The 23,445-nt window shown below is 28.7% G+C and overlaps 1 protein-coding gene across 1 annotated transcript; it reads right to left on the minus strand.

Moving 5' to 3' along the window:
• Window positions 1-11,639: 11,639 nt before the first annotated feature.
• On the minus strand, window positions 11,640-14,814 carry LOC124934886 (homeobox-leucine zipper protein HDG1-like). Its single transcript, XM_047475377.1, has 7 exons — window positions 14,392-14,814; window positions 14,214-14,303; window positions 12,796-13,008; window positions 12,526-12,688; window positions 12,379-12,431; window positions 12,073-12,330; window positions 11,640-11,987 (listed from the first exon to the last, which is right to left on the minus strand). Exons 1-7 carry the CDS (start codon window positions 14,812-14,814, stop codon window positions 11,640-11,642), a joined length of 1,548 nt encoding a protein of 515 aa, XP_047331333.1.
• Window positions 14,815-23,445: the final 8,631 nt, after the last annotated feature.

Here is a 23,445-nt window from a genome sequence, read left to right on the forward strand (position 1 = left end):
ATTAAATAAATACTTTTTAATTTTAAATATTTAAATAAGTAGAACCGAATCATCAAGAATGATGTTAGAGACTTTTTGTTCAATAAAGTAATTATTCCTTACGAGGATAATCCTTGAATGGACTGATATAATATTTTTTTTTGTTACAAGGCAAAAAGTATAGACAAGTATTGTTGGTAATTAGCATGGACAACCTAAAAAAAATAGGCAAATTATTTAGGCGGTTCACTAATTATCTCAATCGCTCATTTTTAGTTCTCAAATTAATTTTTGAAACAAATTACCTCTTCAACTTTTAAAAATGTCATTAATGACCCTTCCTATCAACCTTTTAATTAAACACAACGGTTTAAGTTTAAAATATTAATTTTTTATATATTATCTTTAATCTTATTTTTTATATTTATATATATAATTATTAAATCATTTATATATAATATTATATATATCTTATTAATTTTTATATTTATATCTATTTAAAATAATTTATAATATATATATATATATATATATATATATATATATATCTTATTTTTTTATATTTATATATATAATTATTAAATTTTTATATAATATATAGATAATATATATATATATATATATATATTATTTATTTTTAACTATATCTATATAAAATAAATTTTAAAATAATTTATATAATATATATATATATATATAATTTATATATATATTATCTTTACTCATTAATTTATATATAATATTTATATAATATATATTTAAAAAAATAATTTATGATTTAAAAGTAATTGAGTATATAGTTGGAAGATGGCTTTTAACTCTTATATTATTTTTTAAAATATATATTATATAAATTTATATATATACATATAAAAAAAATTAATGATTAAAGATAATATATATAAATTATTTTTAAATTTTATTTTATATATATAAGAGATTTAATAATTATATAAATATAAAAAATAATGATATATTATATATAAGCGATTTAATAATTATATATATAAATATAAAAAATATGATTGAAGATAATATATAAAAAAAATTATTTTTTAAGTTCTTTTTTTGGAAAATAATATTTTAAGTTTAAACCGTTATGTTTAACCAAAAAGTTCACGGTAACCTTTTTAAAATTTGAAGAGCCGATTTGTTTCAAAAATTAGTTTGAGAACTAAAAGTGAGCGATCAAAATAATTAAAAATGCGTCTAGATAATTTGGTTTAAAAAATATAACAAAGATTTGTCAAATATTTAATAAAAAAATGTATAACATCAATTTTAAAAGAACACCGTGGGATTAAAATTGTGGGAGGAAAACCTGATGGGAATTTGTGAGGAAAGAGAATAGAGATTAAATTTTATTATTTTTTCCGTTGATTAAATTGCGACACATTGTTTTTTTTTTTCAAATTCCTCCTTCAATCATTTTATCTTAAATATCGGCATTAAAATCAATATTAATCTTAGCTTTAAATTATCTTAGTTCACACTTTGATTTAACTTTTTATTTTCTACACCAAATTTAAATTTTCTTAATCTTCTTATTATTCCTACTAAAATTTTAATAATCTTTTTAATTTTGTCAAAATTATTTGATTAACATTAGTTTATTAAAAGAGCCTATTAAGCACATCATTATTTTATTTTAGGGAAATCATACTTTTTATGTATATAATCAATTCAAATATTTTTTTTTCTTTCTTCGGAACATAAACACTATTTTCGGTGCTTTCAATTCTTTTCCGTTGTTTTTTTTTCTCTTTTACTTTTTTCTTTTGTTTGGCACATAAAGTACTGATCATAGTCTTTTTCATGGACATCCTAGATATTACATTCTCTTGTTATGCTTTCATCTTAGGGTAACTGGTGTGACAAACAATATCGTGTATTTACACAATCACTTTTTAAAAATAAAATAATATATTTTTTAGATTTTTTATTTTCATTTATTAATTTATTTTTTACATGTAATAAAAAATGTGTTAATCTATCAAATATATTAATCCATTAAAAAAACATGTTAAATAATAAAATTTATTAATATGGTTAACTATAGGTTAAAACATGTCAAAATGTATTAATTGAGTTATATATATATATATATATATATATATATATATATATATTATTTAGAAAATGACACAATGTCATTAAATAAAAAAAAAATTGAAAAAGGTCAAGAATTATAAAGTTCAGGATTCAGGTAGAATAATTGCCAAAAATGAAAGAATCAACAAGATAAAAATAAAAAAAAAAACAACCATAATAAGAACAAAAGTGAAGAACACAAACAACAAAATTTAGAGCGCCTTAAAATTAGAAGTAAGGGTGACTTTCTCAATACTCCATCTTTGACAAATCAACAAATTTCTTTCACAAGTGGGTATTCACCTCCACGTTCAAATGAGTGAGTTTCCACCAATGATAATTTCATTCGAAACAAACTCCACATCATTTCAAACCTTTTAAATGCTCTTATGTTCCTCTCCATCCAAATATGATAAACGGTATTGATAAAGAAATACTTGAAGACATTTGAACTAAAGTCATTACTTTTTGTCTTGATGATTACCATTTCCTTGATATTAGTTCATTCTTTTGGAAAGTTAAGGAGACTCATTGATGTCGAGAACTTATCCCAAAACAAGGAAGCAAATGGAAAGTCCCCAAAGAGATGGTCAATGGTCTCCTTATTTTCTATACAAATAAGGCAATTGGGATTCGGGATATTCATATACTTCTTAATTCGATTGTGCATGTTAAGTCTTTCACGGAACGTCAACTATAAAGTAAATTGTTGTCTAGGAATAACTTGTGTGGACCACACTAAATGGGACCATGGAACCACCTCCTTTATATTGCGAACAATATTCCATGTTGATCCCAAGTCAAACCTACCTTCATTTTCAACACTCCAAACTCGAGAATCCTCACAATTGTTAAAGTGAAGGAAGACAAAGTATTGATAATCCTCGTACCTTCTATAATTACCCTTAGAAGGTTATTCCATACCTCGTTTTTGACTTGTTGGACAGTAGCTAATTGACATTTCCATCTTTTTCGAATAAGAGAGAAAACAATATTATGAATAATATGGTGATCCTCAAACCATAGTCATACCAAAATAGAGTTTAGATCTCATTCTCAATCTAAAGTTTGATCATCTTACCAATACCATCTCTTGAGCTTTAGAAATTTCTTAAGGAACCATTTCATTTCCATCTTGATCTTACACGTCCAAATATTGATTTTTTTTAAGACCATCTCCAACCCAAATAAATATTCTCAAACCCAAAATCCAGTAAATATCCCATCAAATAGTAATTCATCTCCAACCCAAAAACTCAAACTCAAACTTAAAAGAATATTTTCAGAATATTCCTTTTTATAATAATTTTTAATATTTTCAATATTATATATATATATATATAAAATTACAAATCGAACCCATAACTTTACAACAACTTATTAATTACTTTTAAATTCTCATTCAATTAAAGAAAATTTTGATAAAATTAATTATAAGTCAATAATTTAAATATTATTTTCAATCAACTTATTATACGTAAAAAAATATAAAATATAAATATAAACAAATTAAAATTATCATGAATTAAACATATAAATAAATTAAAATATAAATATATAAAACATGTAAACAAATTATAATATAAATAAAGAAATGAAAGAACACAGCAGTTTGTTTATGGATGTTCGGAGAAACTCTCCTACGTCACCCCTTCTTCCAACTACCAGAAGGATTCACTATAATATGATTCGAATCAAATACAATTTACACACACTTAGCTCACTATTGAACAGAACACTTTCTGTTCAATTACAAGATGAAGAATATCACTCAGCTAAAAGTGTTTTTGATTATAGCTCTCTCTTGATTCATAAACAATACAATCAGAAAGCAACTTCACAGTATGAATGTTCAAAGGCTTGAATTCTCTCAAGATTGGCAAGTTCGTAAGAATAACAGTTCTTCTCGTTAAGGCAAATTTTTGAGACAGATTGTCCGTTGTCCTTTAGATTTGTTAAATACTGATTAGGAGCTAACGGTCGAATCTTCAAGAACGATACGTGACACTCTTCCATTGGAAAGCCTCCATTGTACACAGCAGGTTCTGAGCACAAGGACCGTGGTCGTACATCACTAGTATTGCGCCGAATATTCCATCGGGAATGTACCTGCAAAACAAGTAATGTGAGGAAAATTCTCTTATGTGGCATTCCTTGGTTGGTTGCATATAGTTGTTGTATTAATCTTCACTAGAAAGTGGAGCATGAGTAGAGTACAGCTATAGCACGTGGGTAGGTGAAATGCTAGCTTCAAGCATACTGCTTAAACTGAGCATTAGACGTATTTCAGTTAGACGGATTGTAAAATCAGTCTAATGAAATCACACATCTCCTTTTAATAATAACGTCTATTAGACCGCCTGGTCTAATAGAATTAGACTTATGTCTAATTGCAATAACCATTAGACTACACGTCTAACTCCATTGAGTTAGACTACACGTCTAATTTCGGTTCTACCTTAGACTTGTCTGAAGGAGTTAGATGCATGTTAGGATCTAGGTCGCGGCTGGGGGATCGGGGTTGGCCGGTTTGCGCGTCTCACTCAAAGGTGGTGATTAATCCGGTTAAAGATTAATATCGGGGTTTCAATACTACACAAACTGTCACAAACCCTTGAACCGAGTTCAAGCGCGGAAGTGGTTTGTTTCAGGTTGAAGCAGCACACACACGAGAAAGGAAGAACCGGATTTGAATAAGACAGGTTTGGAGATTGCTGGGTCGGTTTTAGAACTTAGTAATTCGGTTTAGGTGATGTTGAATCGGTTGGAGCGGTATTAGTAGGTTAGTACAGATCGGTTATAAAGTAAAGCAGGCGGAAAGTAAATAACAAGACAGGTTTTTATGGATGTTCGGAGATGAAACTCCTACGTCACCCCTTCCTCTCGAAACCACGAGAAGGATATTCACTAAGGAATACAAACACAATCCGATCGAGACTTATTTCTGCTCGATAACACCCGTACAATTTTAACCGAAATTGTAGAATACACTTCAAATAAGCGCTTAAGCTTTCTAGAGATAGAACACAATCTTTTGCTTAGGCTGTAGAAAATTCAGAACTTGTGACCCGCATTTATTCCTCTTCAGCTCCTTCTTTTATAGGTGAAATGTGACAACGGTCACATTTCATTTCCTTGAATCTGATTGGTTGAGCAGAGGTTTAGTGATTCAGACCTGGCGGTCTAGTCTTCAGACCTGGCGGTCTAGTCACCGGCTAGGTTAGTCTTTTACTCAATATGGCAACTGTCGGTTGGACAGTTGCCTGTACCTGGAAGATTGCCTTTCTGATTTATCCTGAAGTCGAAAATTCTTGTAGGACGATCTTCTGCAGCCTGCAGACTTTCCTTAGACTTGTATGAATATGGCAATACTAAGTCTGTTCCTTCGGTATCATTCTCAATAGATACCCGAAGTGTCTTTTTATATTGGTCGGTTGGTTATGCTAACCGGATGACTTCCGGTTTTTCCATATCTTCCGATTGACCGACTGTTATGTGATTCTGGCCTTCTGATTTGACCGATCTTGTCTTTCTTGTTCGGTCAGGTTTTTGGTCGGTTTGATTTCTTGACCGGCTAAGTTTCTTAACCAGTTGAGTAATCTGACTAGTTGAATTCTTTGTCTATTCATGCACAAGAGATTTGTTTTTGTTAAGTTTTGTTTAATCGATCTAATTTTATCTAACAACGCACGTCTAACTTTCACGAATTAGACTACACGTCTAATTATCCAATAACCATTAGACTGCACGTCTAACTCCACTGAGTTAGATTGCACGTCTAATTCCGGTTATACCTCAGACTTGTCTGAAGGAGTTAGACGCACGTCTAACTTTCACTAATTAGACTACACGTCTAATTATCAAATAACCATTAGACTGCACGTCTAACTCCACTGAGTTAGACTGCACGTCTAATTCTGGTTTTACCTCAGACTTATCTGAAGGAGTTAGACGCACGTCTAACTTTCACTAATTAGACTACACGTCTAATTCCGAACAAATTAGACTATCCGTCTAATTGTAAATATATTAGACTACACGTCTAACTCCGGTGAGTTAGACTGTATGTCTAATTCCGAATATCTATTAGACCATCCGTCTAATTATAAGTCTATTAGACTATACGTCTAACTCCGGTGAGTAGACGGTACATCTAATTTCTAACATATTAGACTTACGTCTAATTCTGTGTATTCATTAGACTTACGTCTAACTCTTTACATTCATTAGACTACACGTCTAACTCTGGTTAGTTAGACTGTACGTCTAATTTCGAATACATTAGACTTACGTCTAATTCCGTGTATCTATTAGACCATCCATCTAATTACACGTCTATTAAACTACACTTCCAACTCCGATGAGTTAGACTATACGTCTAATTCTATGCATTCATTAGACTACATGTCTAACTCCGATGAGTTAGACTGTACGTCTAATTCTATGCATTGAATGCCAAAATCGGTCTAATGACCCTCATTAGAGAAAAGTCTTATGAAATATTGTTTCAATACACCTGCATCAAAACTCATAAGTCATTTCATCATCAAAATCTCGGTGGTTAAATTATTTCAACACTTAGTCAAAATAATTTGACCCAACAGCAATTATGTGAAAGAGGTTATTTTTAAAATATGAAAGAAAATGGTATATTGATGTAAATTAAATCGATACAAAATTTGAAAAACAAGACATGGTTGCTTCTTCATTCAATTGACAGCTCAAGGATGAAGACGAGCATATAACACCTGAATCATTCATTCTTCACAATTAAACCACTAAAAGGGAAATGAATTGATCTTCAATTATTGGAATCTAGATATTAAGATTTTTATTACAAAATTTCAAAAATAAACTTTGAGATTTCTTGAAGGTCAATATACCGATTTGAAAATACCATTTCAACCAAATATGAATCTACATTGGATTATGTTTCACATGCCCTAAATAATTATATGATATGCATGACCTAGAATTCTCTATAACCCAATTTAAAAATACATTTTATATCTAGTTTTGTATATAGATTAAGACAGAAACATAACTAAGTTTTTCAGTTTAACAATGACTAATCGATTTGGGTTATTTAAATCATCTAAAAACTTTTACCTATTCTCTCATCAATTAATTTATCAACCAAAATACTAATAAATGTTAAGTTTGTTCACCAAATAACCCAATTTTTTATAATTTCAATTCGAAAAAGTTCCATCAATAGTTTATCTATATAAATCTAGACAAAAAAAAAAGTATTTCCAATGTAAAAATGGCAAAATAATAGCATTGGAAATACAAATATCTAATTTAAAGATGTTTTCAAATTCTATGAGACAATTCATATGCAAAATAAAGACTTGAAATAACCAATATCATGAGACATAGGGTATAAACTATTTAAAGTAGAATACCTTAGTGAATCTACTTAAGTCACTAATATATAATATTATTAATTATATAAAGATCGACAATTATATTTGTCGAATTTCTTTGATAATCACGATTAATAAGGATGTTTGGTGCATATAACTATCACTAACAAATATTTCTATAAACAATTATCTCTAGCAGATATCATATATGTTATATAGAAACATTCAATCAATCAACAATCAAACAAAGATAGACAAGACAAACCTGGAATGGATTAAATCCAAAAATAGAACTTAGAATAAGTTCCAACAACAATACTACAACCCGTCATCAATACTGTCAAAAAAAAACCAAATACAGAGGTTTAATTTTCCTTTAAAAGTATTATAGCTCAAACATAAAAGTATAAAATTGTCATACCTTGGTCTTAGTATAAAAAACAAATAAAATAATAAACATATAAGATATTATTGAAAATAATAAACATATAAGATATTCCTTGTCATATTGATTCTACAAAAAACTTTCTATGAAAAATTTTGTATGCCTTCTCCAAACAAAATAATAAACCCGTACCTTTGCGGAAAAAAATGTACCTTATCAACAGCCTTCTCCAAATAGAATTCTTGATGACCCGACTGAACATATTTATTATGTTCCAACACAAAGAAAACTTTGATAAGGACATATTTCTAATCTTTAGAACAATTAAAAATAACAAGGAATAAAAAAATTACATCAACTCTAAGCTTACAACCTAGTTCATATTGTGCATTTGGATTACCCATGCTGCAGCTTCAACCAATAGAGCAGACCCTTTGTATAAAGTAGATAAACTATCCAGTTATTTGATATAACAATGTCAAAAGAAAAAATGGAGTTAATTTTCAACTAAAAAGGGGAATTCAATTGTTATCCCTTAAAATATAAAAAAACATCAAGGAAGAAGTAAGCCGATGAAACAAACAAAGGAAAAAAGGTTTAGAGCTTGTTATCACTTACACAGCTACACATGCTCCAGGTGTATGATATTTAAAATGTAACTTTGATAAAAAAAAAAGTATCTAGCTTGTGTATTTGAATTGTCAACCTCCAGGGCTAACTCAAAATTCTCCTTTGTCGTCTGCAATGTCTTTGGGTGATTTCCATAGCCATTTTTGTCATAATAACTTGAAGCTCTGTTCCAAAACCAAAATTATCTGAAAATTACAATATAGTTCACAAATTACATCTAAATTCATAAACAAGACAAGTTCATAAAAGAGATTCCTTAATCCTTACCACTACATGAATCAATGATCCCCAAAACAATATATGCCATCCTAAAAGAAGATTTTTATGAGTTCATAATTCATGTTGGAAAGAAAAGCCACATCTATTCCCAGAAGAACAATGTCTCACCATTAATATTCAGGAGCAAGAAGATCACAAATGACGCCCACAAGACAGGAATGTTAATATTAAAAACAATACAATTTTCAGCAAAATACGTATATTTTAATCTAAAAAAATCATATTTGTTTAGATAATAACCTTACTCCTACAACTGTTTTGAAATCATCCTCCAATGACGTTTGGATATAGTTTTGAAAGTAAAATTTACTTCCTGGACCCATATGAACCTGCGCACCAGTAGAACAAATGAAGATCATCATCCTCTCTCAATGAATTTCATTCTAAAGAAGAAACTCTTACACTTAAGAAACCATTTCGCAACGTTAAATAGTCAGACTTAGTCACCGATTTGAAAAATGATTGAAAGTAGCATCCCTGCAATATATTGTTATCAATGGACCAACAAAATTAATAAGAGATATAATAAATATGTCTTACAATATAGAAGAAGAATGGACTCCGACCGCAGAAATTAGTGTGAGCTCGAACAAATGATGTCTCATGGGTAAGCCTGAATCTTGAAGGATCTGCACATACCCGCAAAGAGAATTTTTTTTATTTCAAACGTTTAATCAAAATTCCTATAATAATAATAATAATAATCCTACCGGTGGAAAATTCAAAGTCAAGGGATGTAGTCTCTGATTTCTAATTTTTCCAACTACAGATCTTGAAGATAAAAAAACAATTTATATAAGTTCATTCCTTTTGTAATATAATACAAATTTGGTTAGTTTGTGTTTATAGTTAAAATACCATGAGTTTTGCAACTCCAACTGTGTAACTGCACTGTATAATAACATGAAACAGTGCCAAGAAGAATATGAGTAAGTGCAACTGATGAAGTCCACTTATAGTTATAAGTGGTACCTTTCCGTATAGATGATGAATAAACAATCAATCAATGATGACTATAAGTTTCTATGTTGGGGGTGGTGGGACACTTCATTCTTCGACCATGATAGATAACTCATTCCAAATGCATCACTTTTCTTCCTTTTAAACTAATCTTAGATCTTTAGTGTCTGCGCAAAGAACACTCTGCAGCAAAAAACACATGTTGATGAATTGGGTCGAACTGAATAAATGTGTGTATATAGAGTATTAGTTTAAGAACTATAGATTCTCAGTTTCTGAGCCAGCCATAAATGACTTGGTCTGATCTATGTTTTTCTTTTGAACATAAATATATAAAAAACTTGAGTTTTCAAGATAAAAAGAGCAAGAGTTATCACCTACCCTCTTACCCTTCTCTTACCATTTTGTGCAAAAAGCCTCCCCCAGGACATAAACAATCAAGATATTCAAAGTTTTGCATCAACCACGAAGCTTCAAACAAAATTATATAAGCAATGACCCATGTAGGACAATCGATAAGCAATGGATTTCATAAAACAAATACAATTAGAAGAAATCACTAATCAAAACGTTGATCATGAAACAATAGAAGATAATTGATTTCTTTAACTACCTACTACCAAAGGTTGAAACCACCGTCCAGTTTCTTTTATATATATATATAGCTTGGATCTATTTTCTATTTATGTTCTCCTAGCTAATATAAACCTAATTAATCAGAAATATAGGATTCAATAAATTCATCAGATAAAAAGAAAGTCGAATTTCGTTTTAAGCATTAATTGCTGACAAAAAAGAGGGAAATCGATACATACTAACGAAATTTCTTCGAATCGATTTTCTCCGAACGTGTATTCTCAAAGCATTAGAAGAAGATAAACAAAAGTGATGATTACTTATCGGTGGAATATTATTGTGTCCAAATTTCGACGAAACATTCTCTCAATTGTTATTGTCGTTATGTGCGTTGATTGCAACGTTCAGGAAGAGAATGATGAGTCGTAAGTAATTACATAGTTAGATAGATGGAGGAATTTGAAATAGCTCCATAAGGAAGACATAGCAGAAATTAATATGGTTTCATGAATATATCATGACGATGAAGAAAATGGCTACAACATATCTAGAAAGGGATTGGAGAGAGTCGGTAATTAGGTTAGAAAATGAATGATCAGTTTTCAAAAAATTAATTAGGCTTGAGCTTGGGCTGTTCTACCTTTAGAGAAAAGAAGATTTCTAATTTAAAAAAAAATATATAGATTCAATCTTTGTTTTTAAATATAATATAATGTTTAATTTATTTATTTTTAGTTTATATTATTTTTTACTTTTAATTAAATTAAATTTAAATTATAATTAATTAAATTACAGATATTAATAAAAAATTTAATAATGATATAAAAGTTTAAAAATTATATTATATAAAAAATAATAATTAAATTTTAATATTAATAAAATTTTAGGTCAAATTTAATTTATAAAATTAAAATAGTGAAATAAAATTTTATAAAGTTTAAAAACAAAATATTAAAAATTAGAATAGTTAAATTATAAGGTTTTAAAAAAGTTTATATATAAAAAAATTAAAGGTGATTGTATACGTACTTTAGGAAAAAATATTTTTTATTTTAACTTTTACCCACGCTTAATATGCGTTGACATATATAAGGGTGGTTGAATGTAAGCAATGTGCTTCTGTGTGGCCAATTTTTTCATCACAGATCAAAGCAAAAAATCTTATGATAAAAGAAGGATGTATTGTCTAAAGATCTTAACCATATCATCAAACTTTAAGCATGTTCTACAAAAAAAAACATGATGTCTCTAGCAGCCAGCCAGCAGTAGCGGGATTCATGAAAAGAAAAGAAAAAAAGGTTCAAGACCAAATTTCTGAGTAAAAAAAAAAAGTAATGAAACAGAGAGACAGACAGTCAAATATATGTATGCTAGCCACGGTAAATAGCAGATTTGATCCTCTGAATCCTGCTAGACATCAGGTTGTTTATGTATTCAATGGTCTGCCTGGGTATGTTCATGTTTCCTGGGCTATTCTCGGTCAATAGTTGGAACGCAACTGTCATCATACACGAATCATCATCATTTTCACACACTTTGGTACTCGGGATGATGGAAAATCCTGACGGAAGTATTTCCACCAAACTCGAATCCCGACCCTCCATCACGGTCTGCATCCCCTCTAAGGTCACTTGCGCATACACTAACAATGAACCCGACCCATCTGATTGAGTCTCTTGCAGTATAGGAACAGAATTTTTATTGTTTCCATGTAAAACCTATTTTTAAAGAATTGGTCAAATTAAAGAAATGAATATGTTATTATAATGTGATTATTGTTTGAAACACAAGTTAATTACTTACCTTGGTGACAAGAAAAGAGACACGGTTGAGATGGTCTCCATTGTTCTTGTCGATTCTAACCAACTCTCGCATTATTGGTAATGGTGAATGAACCTCCATTAACTCACCATCCCTTGTATGTTTGTGGCTTAGGAAATTAAACAGAGATTGATGGGAAATGGGCATGCAGAACGACTTTGAGGCACTCAGCACCACCCCGGTTGGCTCACCCGGATTATTATTGCGTATAGTCGCCATTGTTTCCCCTACTTGGACTACCTGCCATTGGTACACAGTCGAGCATACACCGAATCCAAAGTTACTCACCATTCTATGAGCCATATTAGCCATGCTTCTCTTCCTGGACTGATTAACCATCCCTGAGAAAAGGTCTAAATTAAACATCTCCATCCAAACCTTGATCAGGAAGAGATAAAGTTTCCATGCTAAAATTAATTAATAAAAATATTTTACCGCTAATTCGATCAAGAGGAGAAGTTATAATCGCCAAGCATAGGCATTGTCTCTTAAGTGAACCAAGCCACCTTTGAGCACCAAAAGACGAACTGCAACACATGACTCCTAATGGATGATTGAACTCGTTCTCTTCAAAGTCCAAATGCTCCACCCAAGTTACCTTCAAAACATAAATTCATTTCAAGTTAAAGTATTTATAGTATATATGGTCATATATTAAACAATTCTTAAAGATAAATCATAGACAAATTTAAAACATTTTGTTACCTTGGAGCCACCATTGGGCATATCTTGCACAATACATCCAGAAGGGAACCTCCTACAATTTATAATTGGATTTGTTTCCGAAATATCATGGGAATTTTCAACAGATACATCCACCATTCCCCATACTCCCTCTGCAACCTGTCTGCTGAATCGAATAAATTTTACTTTCCGAACAGGAATCAAAGACGATAGCGCTTGCAGCTCAGCGTACATCTACAAAATTATAAGAAAAAACAATTATGCATGTATTGTAGTGATGTTATCGATTTGGTCGGTCTGTTAATTCAAATTCACAACTAAACTGTTAGCAGTCTAGTTTTGAAAAAATTTCAAACTAAATGATTATTATTTATTGGTCAGTTCAGCCAGTTAGTTAGAAGATCGGTTAAGTCAGTTTATAAAGTCTGGCATAAAAAATAAAATAAAATGTCACAACATGTGAAAATAAACACGTTGTCCAATAGATTATACACCTTGCAGAGAAAATGACGATTAACTCTCCGACTGACTCCATCAATTTTTCAAAATGAATCTCAAAAAATATTATAATAATAGTAATACTATATAGATGATATATATTAGATAACTACAATAATTGAAGGTTCAATGGTTTATTTCAAACCAAATAATCCAATAAAACATAATCGAGATTATAACTCAAATATATAGACATATCATATTATTCGCTTCAAATACAAACATCCTAGCAACTATTCAAGAACTGAGGCATTACCTAGTGAATTCTAGTGATTCTCTGCAAAAGACTTTATATATTAATCACCATCGACAATACAAATGTACTAAAGTCGTCGATTTCACATCTTTTTGACACATACGACAACGATTTATCGTAATACAGTATTTTTTCATGCATATATATTTAAATATTACATAAAATTCACTTTGAAAAAAAATAACTATATTCTAGTTCAAAAGTAAAAACTTTATTTATTTTTTTAAAAATGGTCAGATAAGTTTTGTGGTTTAAAACTTAATTATAAAAAATAGTTGGTATCAATTATAAGTATAACATAACTTATATATATTTATATATTTAATTTTAATCTTAATAAGTGAGTTTAACAATTTGGCTGCCACTAAATCGACCAACCAAACTGTTTGGTTATGATTAGCGGATTCATAAACCATGATCAGATAGTTAGGTTGATTTTCAGTTTGATTTAAACCAATGCCATTAGGTAAAGATAACAGGTATCAAAGACAAATATCACCTATACAAATTAAATTGTAACATGAATTGTCACGACTTCAATAAAATGAACCTACACTCTATTGAAAAAACAACAATAAGTTCACAAAAATATAAAGAAGAATAATAGAATAAAAACATTTGTAACAGCTAAAATTGATATGCTAACCCTATTCGATGTGATTAAATATTAGAATAAGAAAATAACCATTTTCAAGTTTGTTCCATTGTCTTCTTGAATTATATCTATAAGTGCACTCGTACCAATTATGGTTTGAAATAAATATGACCATTGATTCTACATACATAACAAATAAAAGTTTAAATTATTTAATCACATATAAATGGTTTTAATTAAGAAATGATTAGTTCATATATATACTTACTTCATCCATCAATGCCCTGAGGATTGTGGAGCTGTTGGCGGCAATAATGCCAGACGCCCTGGTGGCATAATGGGTAGAATTGTTGTCGGATTTAATTTCTAAACAAGGAGAGAACAACTTGACGTACTCTCCGAGGTTTAGAGATTCCATAACTCCTCCTCCTTCGCCTACGATTTCTATCCATAGAGGATTGTTTACATTAACTAAAATGGTCAATTCATTCATTGCTTTCTCAGCTAGATCGAGAAAAGGTAACTTTCCAATCGAGTTGTGGTAGTTACTATGACCTTGTCCAATCAGAGCCGAGTTTGATAGGTCAAGAGGCGTTATTTGCCTCCCAAGGCATCTTTGTGCTAAAGTCGTCGTCTTGTTTAATTCATCTCTCAAAAGTTGGATCTGGAGTCTCAAACGGGATTCCTCCATAGCGTTTCAAACGGGATCTGGAGTCACACAAATTGTCCTTTTTCAAGCTCAGATAAAACTCTGTAATATAACCAGAAGGCAATAACAACACAAATTATAACGTAAGGAGAGGGTGGTCCTAGGGAACTATTTTTTTTTAACACAAAAAATGGAAAACTCTAGCCTCATTTATCATCTTATATAGATAGATGATGTATGGAAGACCCGAGTAAGCCAATAGAAACAAGAAGGCAATAACAATACAACTTATAAAATAAGGAGACGGTGGTCCTATAAAAGTATGTTTTTTTAACAAAAGAAATGGAAGAACTCAGAAGCATAGAAAATTATGTTTTTTTAACAAAAGAAATGGAAGAACTCAGAAGCTAAGAAAAGTATGTTTTTTTAACAATGGATCCTGATGTTTTCAAACAAATTCTTTATCAAATTGGTATCGATACAAAAATTAAATAAACAAAGAAGAAAAAAATGACAACCTACTAGAAGGAAGAAGGCTCTATCTTCTTCTTTTGGATTTAATATCTTCTTCTCCCAATTTAGTTGATGGTTTATAATATAAGTTGTTTCATTTGGGTCCAAAGTTAACTACATATAATAGTGTAGGACATGTTTGATTTTTTTATATTAAAAATATAATAATAATTGTATAACTGAAGAAAACACATATACATGTTTTTTTTTGTTTATTAATAAAATGTGTTTTTGATAAATATTTTTTATTATTAGTAATTATTTAAAACACTTTTAAAAATTATAAAGTAAAAAGTGAAAATTTGAAAATGATTAAAGTCAAAAGTGAAAATTATTTTATTTATATTTTATATAAAAGATATAAATAAATTAATGTAAATTTTTATTTTGGGTGAAAAGTAGATAAAAGGACTATAAAATAATAATAAAAAATTTAAACAATTTTGAAAATTAATATTTATGATTATGATATAATTATTAGAAAATGTCAATTTAAAAAAAAAAACTCATATAATTGGTTGTGTTTTAAATATAATATATATTTTCATATCTGAATATTCTTCTCTAATAAATTTACACCTAGTTCTACTATTATATTTTTCTCCTTTAATTTTATTATTTAGGTTTTTCAAAAATATAGATCTATTTGAAATCGTGTTATAATATATAAATTATTAATTTTTAGGCTTAGTGTTATTGAATTAGTGAGAAAATTAAATTATTTAAAAAAAGTTGTTAGTTATGATGTTGAAATATTTATTTTATTTAAAATATTTAAAGAATATTGTATATAATGATAAAATTAAATTAATAATTTAAAATATATAATATTTTTATTTTAAATAATAAATTAAATAAATACTTTTTTAATTTTAAATATTTAAATAAGTAGAACGGAATCATCAAGAATGATGTTGGAGACTTATTTGCTCTTAATAAAGTAATTATTCCTTACAAGGATAATCCTGGAATGGACTGATATAAATCAGTTCAGAAGTATAGACAAGTACTGTTGGTCAATTAGCATTAGCATTAGCATGGATAATCATAAAAAAAAAATAGGCAAATTTAGGCGGTCCTCTAATTATATCGCTTACTCTTAGTATTCAAACTAATTTTTGAAACAAATCACCTATTCAACTTTTAGAAATGTCACTAATGACTCTTTTGTCCGCCTTTTAATTAAAGATAACTGGTTAAGTTTAAAATATTAAACTTACAAGGATAATCCTAGAATGGACTGATATAAAATTTTTTTTTACTAGGGCACAATTAGGAAGTTCAAAAGTATAGACAACTACTGTGGGTCAATTAGCATGGATAACCATAAAAAAAATAGGCAAATTATTTAGGTAGTCCTTTAATTACCTAGATCGCTTATTTTTAGTCCTCAAACTAATTTTTGAAACAAATCACCCCTTCAACTTTTAAAAATATCACTAATGAACCTTCCGACAACCTTTAAACATAAGAGCTTAAGTTTAAAATATTAATTTTTTATATATTATCTTTAATCTTATTTTTTATATTTATATATATAATTATTAAATCGTTTGTATATAATATTATATGAGAAATGATTAGGTGAGGGAATTTTGTGAGAGAATGACTGACATAATTTTATTCGCTGAAAAAATCAAATAATTTTTCTCTTTTCTCTTTTCTTTCTTTCCTCTCACTTTTACATTTTCAAAACCAATAAAGTGATGCCAACTCATTCCCTCACTAAATTATTCCTCTCTCTATTGCTCCTCATATTATATATATATATATATATATATATATATATATTATTAAATTAAAATTTAAAATAATTTATATAATATATATATATATCTTATTTTTTATATTTATATATATAATTATTAAATCTTTTATATAATATATAGATAATATATATATTATTTATTTTTAATTATATCTATATAAAATAAATTTTAAAATAATTTATATAATATATATATAATTTATATATATTATCTTTACTCATTAATTTATATATAATATTTATATAATATATATTTAAAAAAGTAATTTAAGATTTAAAAATAATTGAATATATTATAATTACTTTTAACCCTCATATTATTTTTTAAAATATATATTATATAAATTTATATATATATATATATATAAAATTAATGATTAAAGATAATATATAAAAATTATTTTTAAATTTTATTTTATATATAAATATATATATATATATATAAATATATATATATAAGAGATTTAATAATTATATAAATATAAAAAATAATAATATATTATATATAAGCGATTTAATAATTATATATATATAAATATAAAAAGTATGATTAAAGATAATATATAAAAATAAATTATCTTAAGTTTTTTTTTTGAAAAATAATATTTTAAGCTTAAATCGTTATGTTTAACTAAAAAGTTTACAGAAGGGTCATTGGTAACCTTTCTAAAATTTGAAGGGACGATTTATTTCAAAAATTAGTTTAAAGACTAAAAGTGAGCGATCAGAATAATTAAAGGGCCGCCTAGGTAATTTGCCTTAAAAATTATATAACAAAGATTTGTCAAATATTTAATAAAAAAATTGTATAACATCAATTTTAAAAGAACACCTTGGAATTAAAATTGTGTGAGAAAAACCTGATAGGGATTTATGGGAGGAAATTGGATAATGAATGGAGTGGCAATGGTTATTGGCGGTAAAATGAAAAAATAAAATATAAGGAAAGAGAATAGATATTAAATTTTATTATTTTTTCTGTTAATTAAATTGTGGCACGTTATTTTTTTTTCAATTTCTCTTTCAATCATTTCTTATCTTAAATATCGGCATTAAAATCAATATTAATCTTAGCTTTAAATTATCTTAGTTCACACTTTCATTTAATTTTTTTTTCTACACCAAATTTGAATTTTCTTAATCTTCTTATTATTCATACTAAAATTTTAATAATTTTTTTAATTTTGTCAAAATTATTTAATTAACATTAGTTTATTTACCGAGCCTATTAATTAAGCACATCATTATTTTATTTTAGGGAAATCATACTTCTTTATGCATATAATCAATCCAATTATTTTTTTTTTTGCTTACATAAACAATATTTTCCGTGCTTTCAATCCTTTTCCGTTGTTTTTCTTTTTCTCTTTACTTTTTTCTTATGTTTGGCACATAAAGTACTGATCATAGTCTTTTTCATGGACATCATATATGTTACATTCTCTTGTTATGCTTTCATCTTAGGGTAACTGGTGTGACAAACAATATCCAATGTATTTACACAACCACCTTTTTAAAATAAAATCATATATTTTTCATATTTTTTATTTTCATTTATTAATTTATTTTTCACCTGTGATAAAAAATATGTTAATCTATCAAATATGTTAATCCATTAAAAAAACATGTTAAATAATAAAATTTATTAATATGGTTAACTATAGGTTAAAACATGACAAAATGTATTAAATATATATATATATATATATATATATATATATATATAATATATATATATATATATATTATTTAGAAAATGACACAATGTCATTCAATAAAAAAAACTTGAAAAAGGCCAGAATTATAAAAGTTCAGGATTCAAACAGAACAATTGTCAAAAATGAATGAACCAACAAGATAAAAATAAAAAAAAAACATCAGAATAAGAACAAAAGTGAAGAACACAAACAACAAAACTTAGAGAGCCTTAAAATTAGAAGTAAGGGTAACTTTCTCATATGTAATACTCCATCTTTGACAAATCAACAAATTTCTTTCACAAGTGGGTATTCACCTCCACGTTCGAATGAGTGAATTTCCACCAAAGATAATTTCATTCGAAACAAACTCCACATCATTTTAAACCCTTGAAATACTCTTGTGTTCCTCTCTATCCAAATATGATAAACAATATTGATAAAGAAATACTTGAAGACATTTGAACTAAAGTCATTACTTTTTGTCTTGATGATTACAATTTCCTTGATATTAGTTCAATCTTTTGGAAAGTTAAGGAGACTCATTGATGTCGAGAACTTATCCCAAAACAAGGAAGCAAATGGGAAGTCCCCAAAGAGATGGTCAATGGTCTCCTTATTTTCTATACAAATAAGGAAACTGGGATTCAGGATATTCATATACTTCTTAATTCGATTGTGCATGTTAAGTCTTTCACGGAACGTCAACTACAAAGTAAATTGTTGTCTAGGAATAACTTGTGTGGACCACACTAAATGGGACCATGGAACCACCTCTTTTATATTGCGAATAATATTCCATGTTGATCCCAAGTCAAACCTACCTTCATTTTCAACACTCCAAACTCGAGAATCCTCACAATTGTTATAGTGAAGGAAGACAAAGTATTGATAATCCTCGTACCTTCTATAATTACCCTTAGAAAGTTATTCCATACCTCGTTTTTGACTTGTTGGACAGTAGCTAATTGACATTTCCATCTTTTTCGAATAAGAGAGAAAACAATATTATGAATAATATGGTGATCCTCAAACCATAGTCATACCAAAATAGAGTTTAGATCTCATTCTCAATCTAAAGTTTGATCATCTTACCAATACCATCTCTTGAGCCATAAATTTTTTTTAAGGAACCATTTCATTTCCATCTTGATCTTACACGTCCAAATATTGATTTTTTTTAAGACCATCTCCAACCCAAATAAATATTCTCAAACCCAAAATGCAGTAAATATCCCATCAAACAGTAATTCATCTCCAACCCAAAAACTCAAACTCAAACTCAAAAGAATATTTTCAGAATATTCCTTTTTATAATATTTTCAATATTATCTATATATATATCTAAAATTACAAATTGAACCCATAACTTTACAACAACTTATTAATTACTTTTAAATTCTCATTCAATTAAAGAAAATTTTGATAAAATTAATTATAAGTCAATAATTTACATATTATTTTCAATCAACTTATTATACGTAAAAAAATATAAAATATAAATATAAACATATTTAAATATAAGTTAATCATATAAACAAATTAAAATTAATTAAACATATAAATAAATTAGATAAATAAATTAAAATATAAATATATAAAACATGTAAACAAATTAAAATATAAATAAATTAAAATATAAATAAGTTATATAAATTAATTAAAAACAATCTAAAAGGACTGAAATAAAAGTTTTGAAAACCTTTTGAGAATGTGAACAGTGTCCTTGAATATTTGGGTTTGGAGGAGAGATTTTGCAAGAAAACCAAAAATGCAGTTGAGTTTGCAGGTAAGTTGGAGGGTTAAAACCTATAATGGAGTTGAGTTTGCAGGTGGGTTGGATATGATCTAATGAAACTCGAATGAACTCATCTGACCTATAGCGAGTCTTGTTTTTTCTCCAATGCCCAAAAATGTCAATAGGTGTGAGTTTTTTTTTGGGGGGGAACAGTTAAAATCATTTCATAAAAATCCCAAAAGTTGGAGGGTCAAGAATAAAAGCTAGACAAACCCTAGCTATGATTAAAATATGAAAATCAAATGACCCTAAAGAAATTGATTAGTAGCCATCAAACATACGAAAAACAGAGATTACAAATAAAGATTACAAATTGTATTAAATTCTAATTACCCCAATCAGGATTTTTATTTCCATACCAGCCTGATGTTTCAATAGGTTGTCTTTCTCTTCCCCTTGTCCTTCCTCTTCTCATTCCTCTTGTAATGAAAGAGGGGTGAACTAAAGATGATGATGAGTACTGTCTATTCTCATTTTGATTTTTTTCTTTATATGAACTCGTTCTAATTTGATAAAAATAATTATTCTTCGGGAATTCTAAGCTCTTCACCTTGTTGTTCTCAACTTGAATTTCAAGATAATTGTCTTTATTTTCTTCAGTTTCTGTTTTAGAAACTCAGCAACTTTGGATTCCTCTATATCAACCTTACAATACTCTTCTGCCTCTTTATTAGCCTGAGTATCTTCCTCTATATTTTCATTTGCAACCACTTCAACTTGATTGGACTGAGAATCCTCAACTATCTCTTTAATATGATTTGCTTGAGGTTCCACCTCCTTCATCGTACTACTTTCGTCTTGTACATAATTTTCTTTATCTTCTATTTTATGATCTTTAACCACATTTTACTATTTGATAATAGACACCTCTGTTTCATTTTCCTACATCTTTACTTTCTGGCCTTTATGAATTTTTTGGTCTTCTTCCTTAGCCAAATTACAATTTGGGCTAGCATGTTGGAAGGTATTGCATAAAGTGCATATGTATGGTCTCCACTCATAAATGATTTCCATGATAGTAGGTTTTCTTAAATTTTAAAAAGTAGAGATCATGTACATTTGCTAAAATTTTCTTCAATCCCTTTTCCTACCATTGCTTCATAATGTCTGTTTGGTGACTATGAAGGAAACTCTATTATTTCCTATGTAGTTTCCCACCACTATATTTTCCCATTCCCTAACACAATTTTCTTCTACTATAACAGACAATTTAAATTCAAAAGGAGAATTCAGTACCTCCATTTTTGTCTGTACATTGCCCAAATAAATTTTTTCTTTATATGCATGATCTTCAACCTTTTTCCCAATGTTGATTTTCCAGACTTCATTGATTTTGCATGTAGAATTACTTGTGATAGTATAGGTCTTTGATTTAGGAGCATTCGTTAACTCCCTCATTGTTACACCAGACCATTTTACTATCACTTCATATTCATCCTTTTTGAGTAAATTCCAGTCTTGGAGATAATGAATGTTTAGCTGGACGGTTGTGCTTTGTATTTTTTCATTGCTGAGTACAATCTCTCCTTTCTTAGAATGCATCAGGAGTTTGGTGATTTGATTTTAGTCCAAACAAATTTACCCTTTAATTATACCATATCATTCAAACTCCTTTCTTCTCCTTGATCCCTACATTATTTTCCAAAGGCTTTTGGGCAGAAATTGGGTCTTTGCTGATTTTCTGCACTTTTTCGTTAATAACTTCTTCAGCTATTTTGTTCATTTCATTCTTTACAATTTCTTTGACTCCTTTAAGAACAAAGTCCTACACTTCTTTGGGCTTGACTCCTTTAAGAACAAAATCCTCCATTTCTTTTGCCTTGTTATTTTTCCTTTTACCCATATTCCAATAAGACTTCAGAACAGGGGATTAAAGTCAGAACAACAATCTTGAAACGAATTTATTGAAACCCTAGACGATATTTCCCTGATGTGTCGAATGTGTCAGACGTACCTATCGTGCCGATCATGCCGAGCGTGCCAGACTTACTGACGATCTTTACTCCAACCACGTTTCCCGTAACCGACAATCAAATCAACTAAATTGCGCAACCGAGCAACTGTGCCGAACGTGTCGATCGTGCTGATTATGCTGATTGTACAAAACGTGCCAACAATCTTGATTCCGACGCAATTCTTAATTGAATATGAGAATGTGCACGTATTTGGGGGGGAAATTCAAGATTCCGTCGCTAGAAAATTCTCGCCGGAAATCTCTAGAGCTTTTCTCTCAATCGGTTTTTATTTTATATTGTTGTGAAATATTGTTCTTTATTTGATACATGATATAGGTGAGAGTTTTATTCAAATTAACGCAGTCTTTAATGTCAATTACACCTTCTTCCTTTGGCTTAAAAACATCAAGTCACTTCACTTTTTTGTCTCCGCGCCCTTAAGTCCCCCAACTGAATTTCCTCATCAATTGATCAAACTCTTTCAAAACTATCTTTGAGAGGACCATCTGCTGCGCCCAGTATCTGATGATACTTATAACAACTCTCATGGATAATTCAATATGTCCTACATAAGCAAGGTTGGAGCTAGAATTTGAAATATACTCGGGCTAATTCTTTATCAAAAAATCTATCTAGGCTAGTTTGATAATAATAATATCAAGTAAACAAACAAAATAAACCAAGTTTTAACAATAGGAAATCATCAATAACGACGGTAATTTACCGTCACTATTGTCAAATACAAACAAAATATTTTGGACTACCCGGGCTATAGTCCGAGCAGCCTTGTACTTAGATTTACCCCTATGCATAAGATAATCTCTTTTTAGCCCATCCCATGATAGAGTCTTCATACTTTTAATAAATTACCTTTAATGAGAGATTTAGAGTTGTTTTGACGAGAGTGAGATACCAAGATAACGAACTAGTAACGACCCTTCA

The sequence above is a fragment of the Impatiens glandulifera genome, chromosome 4 (genome assembly GCF_907164915.1).
Source record: "Impatiens glandulifera chromosome 4, dImpGla2.1, whole genome shotgun sequence".
In the NCBI taxonomy this organism is placed as follows: domain Eukaryota; kingdom Viridiplantae; phylum Streptophyta; class Magnoliopsida; order Ericales; family Balsaminaceae; genus Impatiens; species Impatiens glandulifera.